Source organism: Sphaeramia orbicularis, chromosome 1 (genome assembly GCF_902148855.1).
Source record: "Sphaeramia orbicularis chromosome 1, fSphaOr1.1, whole genome shotgun sequence".
Lineage (NCBI taxonomy): Eukaryota > Metazoa > Chordata > Actinopteri > Kurtiformes > Apogonidae > Sphaeramia > Sphaeramia orbicularis.
The window spans coordinates 2,317,749-2,330,975 of NC_043957.1; the positions used below are offsets into that span (position 1 = coordinate 2,317,749).

Below are 13,227 nucleotides of genomic sequence, written 5' to 3' on the forward strand. Positions count from 1 at the left end.
GTTTTGTGAAAGGGTAGGTTGTAAATGTAAATATTTTCATGTAATTTTACTTTTTTTTTACACTAAGATAAAGATAAAAAAATGGAGTTTCCATTATTTATAGGTTATTATTATGATATTATTTTACTGGTTCAACCCTAACCCTAACTAAAATGATTGCTAATATTTTCAGTGTATTTTTTGCATGGCCGGATTGGACCCTTTGGTGGGCTGGTTTTGGGCTGGGGGCCGTATGTTTGACACCTGTGTCTTAAGAGATCTAGACCATTTTTGTGGCCCTTGGTCGACCAAAATGTATTTAGTTTTTCAGTCGCCATCTTTGTTTGAGAGCTTCAGCGATCATCTGGTCCAGTTAAATACCTACATATATATTTATTTTCTCCAATAATTAAATATTTGGTCTCATAAATGATCATCAAAATGTATTATTTACTGTCAACTTGATAGAACCCATAGGAAGTGTGTTCTTTATTTACAAAATTGTGCATAGTAGTACAAGTTTTTGACTGTCTGCATATGCACAAACATTTTCAGAAGGAAATTAGCTCTGTTGCTACAATCTGTCATATTTACAGCTGCTATTGTTGCAGATGTTCATTAACCCTTTCATGCATAGTGGTCACCACAGTGGACAGTTATTCTACAGCTGTTTTCTTGTATATTCATGGGTTTTGTTGTTTTAGTTCCATATCAGTCAAATCAGTGGACACTTATACATCATGTAACTTTGCTTTTCTTAATAAACCTGATATGCAGTGAGATGTTTGAGTGTAAACCAATTGCTGATTGTTAACAGACTGTAATTATCATTTTTTCTGTAACAGAATGGGTTTTTTTTGTATATTATCTCCATGAAGTGAGTAATAATTAGTATTAGAGTATGTTTAAATATGAGAAAACATCAGATTAGCGGCATTAAAAGTGTTTTTATTGCATAATTTTCCCACAGTAGATCAGTAAATACACATTTCTTGGTTTCAAAAATTAAATGTATCATATCCATCTGAGTGGACATTTTTGCAACTCCATGAAAAACAAGTTCATATAAAAATGTTAATCACGTTGGGATTTTTTTCATGCCTAAAGAGGAATAAAAACAAGGAGGAAAAATTGTGATAAAGGTTCTGATAATTCATGCATGAAAGGGTTAACATGCACTGTCCATAATATATGAATAAATAAATAAATAATTTCACTTTTTTACAATAAACAAAGACAAACATTATGTGTTTCCATCATTTATAGGTTACTGTGATAGTATTTTGCTAGTTCAACCCACTTTAGATCATATCAGTCTGTACGTGGAACCTGAACTAAAATGATTGTTAATATCTTCAGTGTAATTTTTGCATTTTGAACTGGACCCTTTAGCGGACCCGTTTTGGGACCACAGGCCGTATGTTTGACACCTGCATCCTAAGGCCTCAGACACTGAACCTGACAGTCTGTGGACGTGGACAGTTGGACTGAGTGTATTTTGATGCTGTCAACGTTGAGTTCACATTCATTCAACCTAAATATCTAGAGTGCCGCTCTGATAATAGAAGTAAAAACCATAGAGCGGTAGGACTTGGGCCTAAGGCTGATCTTATGATGTGATAAGACCGGACACCGATCGTCAGAGTGGATGACTTTGATAGAACACGACCGTCTGTGGAGTGTGTCCTGGACAGGTCTGCTGCCTCTTCCACTCCCTCCTCTGCACATTATAAAACCATCCTGACTCCTCCATTCTCACTCAATCACAGCCTTGAAAAAGTAGGTGAAGATAAGGCAATCATTTCTGACCTTTTTTTCTTTAGTCCAACATAAAATGTATATGTAGCATTTGGTCAAATCTCCCTGCTGCTAAGTGGGTAGAAATGTCACCTGTGGAAACGTGACATGATTTTTAAAACACCTGTGCTCTATTATAAAAGCCCAAAAAGTCCAGACTGCATTATAAGCATGGGGAAAATATCTCCACCACGGCGGGGTGATGAAAAGTCACCGACGCTGAACTCGGAGGCTGAACGACTCTCTTTTTACGGATATTTTTCATGTAAATTACAAAACTTCAAAAGCAGCGAATCCCTTAGACCTGAACTTTTTTTTTTTTTTAAGCTTTCTTGTTAAACGATAACAAATGCATGTTTGAAAGCGGGCGCTCACCATTGTCTGTCGACACCATAATGGTGTTGGGAGTGGTATCTCTTCCCCCTCCTCCGTTTTCGAATGCTCCATATCCCTCGCTCTCCTGAAGCTGCCAGTTTAGACCAAACAGGTGCATAGCTGGAGAGACACACAGAGGAAAATGGGAAGGTTATTACAGAGCGCACAATCAATAAAGGATGCGGGAAATAAAATGGCAAGAAAGGGAGGAGAATGAAAAGGGCGAGGGTAAAAAAAGGAAATAATACGAGTGGAGAGAGAGGGCAAGTGGAGGGAAATATGGGACACAAAGAAAATGAGAGCGAGAGTTTAAAATAAGGCAACAAGAGCAGAATTCAGCCTGTTTTGTGATTTCTATCTTTGTATCCTCACATTTAGTGCCAATGCCTGGAAGCCTGTGCATGTGCCTGTGCATGTGTGTTTATACTGGAGGCTGTGTTTAGCATAGGCAACACAGACAGTATGGTTTTGGTAACATGAATAATGGCCATGAGGTTGTCAACCTAGGTGCAGGAATTAAATGAGAGAGCATACACACACACACACACACACACACACACACACTCATATGCATACACAGACTAGTATCCGAGGATAGACAGAGTGGAGTGTGTTAGCATCAAAAGAAGCCTCCAGCAGCTAATCTGACATAATGCAATACAACACTCACCTCTCCACCTACGCTGTTCTCCCTCCCTGCGTTTCTATCTGTGTGTGTGTGTGTGTGTGTGTGTGTGTGTTTGCATTTGTGCGAGCCCCTGGGCTTGTAAATCATCCACTTATTTGTTATCTCCCTCTCTCTTCTCACATCTCTGTCTCAAACCGACTCGTAACCAGGTTTTTTCCGCGGCCGACAATCAGCCGGATTGCTGCAAACAACGTCCACACCCATTCCACACCCATTTCTATTCACTGACACGTCTCCCTCCTTCAGCTTACACTCTGCAGAATTATGCTGACTGTCTGATGAACAGCTGCCCAGCTGATTTGGCATTTTACAATGTGAGGCAGCGAAGTGGGAGTTTGGTTTTCTGCTTTGCCGAGTCAATCCAGATGAATTACACACCGTAATTAAACGGCCTGTCGTCCGGGTGTGCACTGACACATTGATATTACGCAGCGTCTTCCATCATGTGTCTGCAACGCCGACCGCTATAGTGCACGATTAAAAGCCTTAAGCCCTGATTTGGTCATTTGTAGAGTCTCACTGGTACAAAGGGTAGAAATTAATTCTTGCCCTGAGGGTGGTGCTACATGCAAGTTTGAAAGGTGAAGGTGGCTGAGGATGAATGCAGCTTTAAATGAAGGGGAAAGTTAATTTAATTAAGGCTATTTTATTTACAGCATAAAAACACAGTCATTTCCATGCATTAGGTTTGTTATTAACTTGCTTAAAGTGCAATTTCTCCACCACAGAAGAGCATTAAAACATGTTTTGGACAGAATTCTTAATAGCTGTAAAACACGTCATACATAAATATGAGGACACGTGGATGGGAACTGGATACAGTTGTTTCATGTCAAGTTGTATGTTGCTTGTTTTGCATTTAAAAAGTGAAAATTGAAAATAAAAAAGACCTTGATCAAAAAGATTATGAGGACACATTAGGTCATAGGACATTTTTACATCTGGAAATGCAAACTATTATTATCATTATTATTACTGTGGTTGTTTTTTCATGCATTTGCACATCATGTATTTGTGCAATCACTATGCAAATATCTTTAAATGTTAAACTTAAATTTTTATACTTTTAAAAAAGTTTATTTCTACCTGCCTTTCTTTTGCACTGGTGTGTTGCATATTGCTGCAGTAAACTGTTAAACTTCCCCATGGTGGGCTCAATAAAGCCTTATCTTATCTTATTAGTTCTGCTTAGTTTGGCAGTAACTGTAACCTAACATGTCCTGCCATCATCCACAGGTGTGCTTCCATAAACATATTTAACTCAAAACCAAAACCATCCACTGATCTAAACTGTTTAATAACTGTCGATCCACTAATCCTATCAATACATGTCAATAACTGGTGTAAAATACAGTTCTTCATCTTTTCATGGTCATCAGATATGACCCATTTGGACGTTCAGAGGCTTTGTAGTTACCATGGAAACACTGTCATCTTCTACAACATTGATTCACCAGTCAAACCCACGGAGTTGGATCAGTGACAGTGGATGGACACACTGGGTTTATGTTCAGTTAATGAGAGATTTTGTAGATAAAGTCAAGTTTTCTTCATTTTTCTCTGTTTTGGATGCTATGACGATCAACTTTAATCTGAGCTTTTATGAACATCTACATGATCAGTAAATTAAATATGGGAAAATACCTGATTATCATTGAAAAAGCACAAAATACAGAGGATAATATTAAAATAAATGGCAATAAATCATGTAAAAAATTAAATCAGTTCATTTCATTTGCAAAAAAAAAAAAAAAACTTAATTCAGGTTTTGTTTGATGTCTTAATATTGGGACTAAAGTGTGATTTGTTAAAAACACACTACAAAACTAATTCACACCTACAACTTAAACTAATTCTCACACATAGAACAGATAAACTCAAAAAAACTAAAAAAAAAAAAAAAAAAAAAGACAAAATGTAGTTAAAACTGGGATGAATGTGATATTGTTGGTATTTATTTTCATGATGTGCTTGAATTCATTTGGGAACTGCCACAAAAGTAGTGCTGGGTCTTTATGGGATAATGAGCATTTGGAACTTTTACACTGGATAATGTTGATGAAAATGTGTGTTTTCATGTGTTCATTTAAAGAAGAACATACATCACCCACTCCATAATCAGGACAGTGTGTGTGCTGACGGCTTCTGTTACTGCCATAGATTTAAATTATTTTTAAAAACATAATTATTTTAAATTGTATTTATTTATTTGATATTTTATTTATTTTTATTTGTTATTTTTTTATGTATTTTTATTTATTTATTTCTAAATATATTTTAAAGCCATAAATTTTAAATCCTTTTCTAGGGTTAAAGTTACTTAATAGTACATGGAAAACCAGCTGATACATCTGACGGCAGCATGTTGTTAATCTGACTTTTGACGCTGTACATGAACCACCCCATAGTTCAGATCTGATCCAGACCACTTCTTTTTGTGTGATTAAATATACTAAATGTTTGGTTTGGAACCATGTTTCACACATATAAATTTGGTCCACCCTCCAAAACTTTGAACCAAAAGAGGAAGGAGTTACAGTCCTGTTCTGTGGCGTCGTCAGAGGACTTTTAAAACAATGCAGAGTGGCTGCAGTGGGTTTTATGTGGAGAGCTCTGTGAGAGTAATGAAAGCTGCAATAAACTGATGCCACACCTGCACAATGAGCACTCAGAGTGCAAAGAAAGGCAAAAAGCTTTACCCACACCAAAGCAGAAAAGCACAAGTGTTTCTGCATTTGAAGAAAACTTATGCGCAGCTTCTACTGAGGGAATTCTACAACATCTGCAGTGTCTCACTTGTTGTAAATGTTAGTGAGGAAATGCATCAACCTTCTAGTACTAATGATTACATGTTATACTTCTACTTCAGTTTTATTAATGCACAATTTTAATGAATATTTCAGCTTTTATTGACAGTTTGGTCAATACTTTGGTAGTTCTGCATTCACAACGCTCTTATAAACTGTACTCCCTTTAAACATGAGGCATCGGCTCGGTTTGTGTAACCTCACTGCCACGATGTTCCACACAGAAGAGGGGTGATTTAGACTGTAAAAATCTGTGTAGTCTGGAAAATCGATATCCAATCAACCTTGAATGAGAAATAGGGACATACGGCATAAAGTCCGTGAGGGGGAAAAGAAAGAATATGTGCAGTAAAGCACAACAGAGTTTGGTTTAAGGTCTTGGTAGTGCAATAAAACCACGTCCAAAGTACATTTATGAATGTTAAAATGTATGTCTGGTAAATGCACCTGCAGAAGATGCCGATTTATCAGATTTACTTTATGCCGGTAAACGTTATCCTACTGTACAAACCATGACGAGATGCTGAAATAGAACAAACGCCGTCAAAGTGTCATGTTATGTGACCGTCCGTGATGTTGCATCCTGTTCACATCTGCTTTTAACACGTGTCTCTGGGGATCCGACCACAGGTGGATGTCTCTGAGCTCACGCCTGCTGAGGCATTTCCAGCAGCGTCTCATGTGACCACACCTCACTTTCCTGCTCTATATCCAAATACTGTTTATTTCTTACCATGTTGGAGGTAAACTTCATCAGCTCGAACACATTTGTTTATATTTTCACATTGTTGGACATGTTTTTTTAACCCTTTCATGCATGAATTAGGAGAACCCTAGTCAAGATTTTTTCCTCTTTAGGCATGAAAAACAAACAATGCAACAGAATTTTTATAATGAACCTATTGTTTATGGAGTTACAAAAATGTCCACTTAGCTGCACGCCATGTGTTTTGTGTCATTTTTGAAGCAAAGAAAAGTGTATTAAAATGCAATATCAGAAAGTCATATACTGTGGGAAAACTATGAAATCATATTTTTAACCCTTTCATGCATGAATTATGAGAACCTTAATCAACATTTATTTCCTTAATGTTTTTATTCCTCTTTAGGCATGAAAAAAACAATGCAACTGAAAATTTTCTTATGAAGCTGTTTTTCATGGAGTTCCAAAAATGTCAACTTGACACCATGTGTTTAATTTTTGAAGAAAAGAAACAAGGATTTACTGATATATTGTGTGAAAACTATGAAATAAAAACATTTTTAATGCTGCTAATCTGCTGTTTTCTCACATTTTAACAAACTCTAATACTAGTCATTACTCACTTCATGGAGATAATTGCAAAAAAAAAAAAAAAACAATTTTTTTGTTTAAAAAAAAAAGTTAATTGCAGTTTAGTAACAATAAGAAGTGATTGATTTTTTTGTACATTTGTTTTTCTTTAGTTTAGTTTATTTTGAATATGCAACAAGACAAAGTAATCTTACTTAGTCTTTAGAAATAAAACAGGTAGTAAGAGGTCATGGAAGAAAACAAAAAAACAAAAACAGAACTTATACGTCTACATGACTTCATTTGCACATTCGAAAAGGAGTGGGAGGAAAGAGAATTTATTTAATCCCACCCCTTCAACACTCAAACATGCTACTGTAGATCAGGTTTATCTAGAACAAGAACAGCAAAGTTATAGTAATGGTCAGAATTACAGTGTATGGGATGATGCATAAGAGTCCACTGTGTTGGCTGATAAGGAACTAAAACAACAAAACCCATGAATATACAAGAGAAGAGCTGCAGAAGAACTGTCCACTCTAGTGACCAGTGGGCATGAAAGGGTTCATGCAGCTGATCTGATGTTTTCTCACATTTTATCATACTCTAATACTAGTTATTACTCACTTCATGGAGATTATATATATATATATATATATATATATATATAAAATTGTTTAAGTAATCTGTTAATTACAGTCTAGTAACTGAAAATTGATTTCCACTCAAACATGTCACTGCAGATCAGGTTTATCAAGAACAGCAAAGTTACAGTAATGGTCTGAATGTCAGTGTATTATTATGGGATGGTGCATTAGTGTCCACTGTGTCGGCTGATATGGAACTAAAACAAAATCCATGCAGCGTGATATCATGTCTTTGTGTCAATATGCATGTCACTTTTGATGGTAAATTGGCGTGTTATCTGTACGACATTATAAGCTTTTTGCGTATATACTGACCCATGAATATACAGGAGAACAGCTGTAGAATAGCTGTCCACTGGAGTGATCACTATGTATGAAAGGGTTACTTTATATACTATTATTGACTTGTATTTTAGACAAGTTGATATTGACAAACACAAAAGAAGGCAATATAGATGTAAAACTTTAAGCAAAAAATAGTTCCAATGTCCCTGTATGTCAGCGTCATGTTCTATTACGAACCAATACCAAGTTGAATTTGTGAGGTTGTCAGTTCTGTCTCTGTTCAGAGTCCTGTGGTCTGGATGCAGATCAACCTGACAGCAGAAGTGGGTGCTACTTTCACTGGAGGAGAACTCAGCTCATTCAGTTTCAGTCCATATATGACTTCTATCAGTGCTCCGTAATAACTATATTAATATCTCTAAGCATTTCCATGTTATAAACCATCAAAATATGGACATTATAAGTAAAGGCACTTTTTTTTTTATATTTTGAAAAAATATGCAAAAATTAAAAAAACAAAATTAACTCAAAACACAAAACGAAGATAGACAAAAAAAAAAAAAAACCCTGAAATTAATCCAACCTGTAGTTTCATCGTAGAAGATGGGTTGAAGAAATTGTGAACAAAGACACCATTTTGTGTGTTAACGTGGACATAAGTAACAGGTTCGTCATGTTTTCAGTGGATAAATCTGAAAGCCATTTTGGCAGAGTAATCTAATACAACCTCAGTAATTCCCATGCAACGCTGTCACTAATGCATGTCCTGTACGGCTGCAGACGGTGCAGACCGGAGGCCTCAGGGCGTTTGTGACCACAGCGGGTCACAGGGAGGTGCAGATGCAGATGGAATGCATGCTGCGGTGTTTCCTCCCAGTGAAGCCAGCGCTCAGAGGATCAGGGAATGCAACATTCACAGACTCAACTTTTGATCATTTCCCTGGAGGAACGTTCCCGGACTTCAAAACTCTGGCTGAAGTGCACTGGTAATTCTGTTCCCCGGTGGCTAAAGAGCACAGATTCAGCATTCAGAATCAAATGAACCATGACATGCCATCAGTTTGTCACACAGATCCAAAACCCAGTGAAAATTTCCTAATTGTGTATAATTGCATTGCTCATATTTTCCTGTGTGTGCAGAGGAAAGTCATTGGTCTGATTCTAGTGACGCTGACATGAACAGACGCAGGAGTGAGTCTGGCTTTTGTTTCCACACTCTTCCAAATGCATCATCTGTCAGGCTGTCTGAACTGGTCAGTGTATCTGCTGGGAATTGGATTTTCATTTCAGAAACAAAAGAAAGACTAGTGGTTAATTGATTTTCACTTTAAAATAGAAGAATTCAAATTGAATTTCACGGCGTTTTTCTCTTTAGAATACAGTAGAATCTGTATTTTGTCAGTAGTGGTTTGTCACCCACGTAAACATGCACCACACACTGAAATGTGTCTCCTGCCTTTAACCCTTCACTAGATCATGCATCACACACACTGCATGCTGGGAGCAGTGGGCTCGCCATGTCAGGTGCCCGGGAGCAAGTGCCTTGCTCAAGGACACACAATTATCCGCCAGTCCAGGGAATCAAACCGGCAACTCTTCGGTCACAAGCCGACTCTCCAGGCATCTAGGCCACGGCTGCCCCCAGTGTCAAAACAGATAAACCAAATTAAAAAAAAGGATTGATTTTTGTTTTCTCTTCCTAATCACAAAAAGAAATGTTACTACCTGATAGAAGTGGAAAAATGGACCAAAAACACCTGTTCTTCTTCTTCTTTTTTTTTTTTTTTTCTGAGAAAAGCTGTTTTTTGTTGTAATTTATTAGGAAAGAGTGCTAATGCCTGTCACAAAGATTCTTACAAACAATGGGTTTGTATAAAATCTGGACATCGTCTCTCCACATCCCACTACAAATGTCTAAGAACTCCAGATTTCGTACAAACTGGAAGATTCACACAAACCCATTGTTCGTAAGAGTCTGTTACCAACGCATTAGCGCTCTTTCCTTGAAAATAACAACATTCGGTCTCAGAAAATGAAAAAAACAAAAAAAAACCAGGCATTTTTTGTCCATTTTTCCATTTGTCAGGTAGTAACTTTCTTTTTCATTATTAGAAAGAGAAAACGAAAATCAATAATCCATTTCTTTAAAAATCTGGTTTATCTGTTTGGACACTGAAAAAGAAAAACGCCTTGAAATTCAATTTTAATTCTTCTATATTATGTTTTATTTTTGTTTCTGAAAAGAAAATCTAATTACCAAAAGATACGCTGACCTGGTATGATGCCGTATTTTGATTCTGATATTTTTAAAAAATCAATTGTTATTAAATAGGACTAAAAAATGTATGATTATAACAGAATTTTTTCAACCCTGAAAAATAGAAACGGTCTGAAGCGGCCTGTACAGAAGGTTACCTGTTCAAGGATCCTCAAAGGAATGTGTATTTTTGTCCATAAAGAGGACGTCAGTTGAGTATGTGGTTATTCAGAGCAGATCAGGACACGTGTCTGTTACTGCTCAGAGAACGAAGCCCCTTTATTTATTTATCACACAGTGTTTATTTGTAAAGGGATAAGTATGGAGCGTAGATGGTAGCCAAAGACTTTCCCAAACATAAAGCTGGGATCAGAAAACGGGACAAAAAGCTGTTTTTATTTGTGTCGCCAATTTTCAGAGTAAAATATATAAAAAGTACTCAGATATGTGACTCTATCCTCATGATTTAAATACGAGAAGAACGAGAATTTACAGTATCTGGCAGAATACGTCAATTGTGTTGTCGCTATTTGTTTAAAAAAATAAAACTAACAAGAAAAGGTATAAAAGACATAAAAAGACAAAAGAGATGCAAAGACACAAGATGAAAATGATGTGAGTAAAAAGATGCAACAAGATGAAAACACTGTAAAAGATGTAACAATGAAAACAAAAGAAATATTGAAACAATAAGAAAAGAAGTAAAATATACAATGAAATAAAAATAATGTAAAAAACCCACGAGATTACAATAACATAAAGTTGCAAAAACCTGAAAACAATTTGACAAGATGTAGCAAAATGAAAACGATGTCAAAGTTCTAACAACATAAATACGCACATTAAAGAATCAAGACTAAAACTACATAAAAGCTGCAACACTTTCTATTTCCACATTCTAAACCATCAAAATATGGACCATTATACGTAAAGGCAATTTTTTAATATTTCAAAATTGGTCAAAAATTTAAAAATCTAAATTTCTCTTTGAAACGGATGACGACGAAGATAGCGACAAAAATAACAACAAAGACGAGGATAAAGACGACGACAAAGACGACAATAAACATGAAGATGACAAAGATGACAACAAAGATGACGATAAAGACAACAACAAAGATGACAAAGATGACGATCAAGACGACGACAAAGATGACAATAGAGACAATAACAAAGACGACGATAAAGACGACGACAAAGACAATGATAAAGATGACAAAGACAACAACAAAGACAGCGATAAAGATGACGACAAAGACGACAACAAAGACAATGATGAAGACAACAACAAAGATAACAAAGATGACGATCAAGACGATGGCAAAGACGACGATAGACGATGACAAAGACAACAACAAAGACAATAATAAAGACGACGACAAAGACAGCAATAAATTTGATGATGACAAAGACGACGATAAAGACGACAAAGATGATAAAGACGACGATAAAGACGACAACAAAGACGACAGTAAAGACGATGACAATAAAGACAATGACAAAGATGAGAAAGACAACAAAGGACAACGATAAAGAAGACGACAAAGACGACAATCAAGATGACGACAAAGACAAAAAAGATGACAATAAAGACGACAAAGACGAAAATAAAGACAAGAAAGATGTCAATAAAGATGACAAAGACGACGACAAAAACGACAACAAAGACAGCGATAAAGACAACGACAAAGATGATAATAAACATGAAGATGACAAAGATAACAACAAAGACAACAATAAAGACAACGTCAAAGATGACAATCAAGACGATGACAAAGACGACAATAGAGACAACAATAAAGACAACGATAAAGACGATGACAAAGATGACGATAGACAATGACAAAGATGACGACAGACGACAACAAAGACAGCGATAAAGACGACAACAAAGATGACAAAGATGACGATCAAGACGATGGCAAAGACGACAATAAAGATGACGACAAAGACAATGACAAAGACGACGATAGACAATGACAAAGACAACAACAAAGACAACAATAAGATGACATAGACAACGACAAAGACAATGATAAAGACGATGACAAAGATGACAATAAACATGACGACAAAGATGACAACAAAGACGATGATAAAGACAACAAGAAAGACGACAAAGACGACGATCAAGACGATGACAATAAAGACAACGACAAAGACGAGAACGATAACAAAGGACAACGATAAAGATGATGACAAAGACAAAAAAGATGGCAATAAAGACGACAATAAAGATGACAAAGACGAAAATAAAGACGACAAAGATGGCAATAAAGATGACAAAGACAATGACACAGACGAAAATAAAGACAACAACAAAGACGACGAGATAAAGACGACAATAAAGACGACAAAGACAACAACACAGACAATGACAGAGACAACAACAGACGAAAACAGCAACGAAATCAACGATGAAAACGACAAAAACAATGATGAAAACAACAAAGACGTCAGACAGCGCCTTCACAGTAGCTCGTGGCATATCGGCCGGTGAGCTAAAAAGACGCAACAAAATGAAAACATCACAGAACAAAACAAAAACTAGATGAAAACAGCGTTGCATGAACATGACGACAGCGTAAAAAAACACAAGACAAAACAAGACGCTCATCCCTCCGACTTCCAACTCTACACACATAGAAAACAAACCAGAGGCAGGGGGTGTTATTCATGATAACGTCCTCTGGGGGGGTCCGGGCCCGGGGGCGTTCACACCTGTACTTAGAGCCGCTCCCTTGCGCCTGGACGGGCCCAGACGCCTCTTAATAGCAGGTGTGAGGACCACCTTAATGATGCGGCGTCTCCAAACGGAAGGACACGCCTCTGGACTGCACCGCTCTCATGGCAAATATTAGAGGGAGAGTCATGTCAAGGACCAATTACTGATTCAACTTGGGAACATTTAGTGAGAGAGACCCCCCCCCCCGCCCCCCCGCCGCGCACCCCCACCCAACACAACGCAACACAACACACACCTTCTCAGACACACACACTGTTTTTACACACACACACACACACACACACGTACACACCTCAGTGCCTCATTAAATTAGAGCCGTGCTGTGCTAGCCCGTTACCCACAACCCCTCCTGGTGAGGACAGGAGCAAAGGGT

The 13,227-nt window shown here is 37.1% G+C and overlaps 1 protein-coding gene across 1 annotated transcript in view; it reads right to left on the minus strand.

Annotated features, from left to right (window-relative positions):
• Positions 1 to 13,227, minus strand: part of tenm3 (teneurin transmembrane protein 3) — a 776,142-nt gene that overhangs the window by 294,943 nt on the left and 467,972 nt on the right. Inside the window, exon 11 of the mRNA XM_030128911.1 lies at positions 2,152 to 2,271. Coding sequence (XP_029984771.1) covers positions 2,152 to 2,271 — 120 coding nt within the window. The remainder of the gene's footprint in view (positions 1 to 2,151; positions 2,272 to 13,227) is intronic.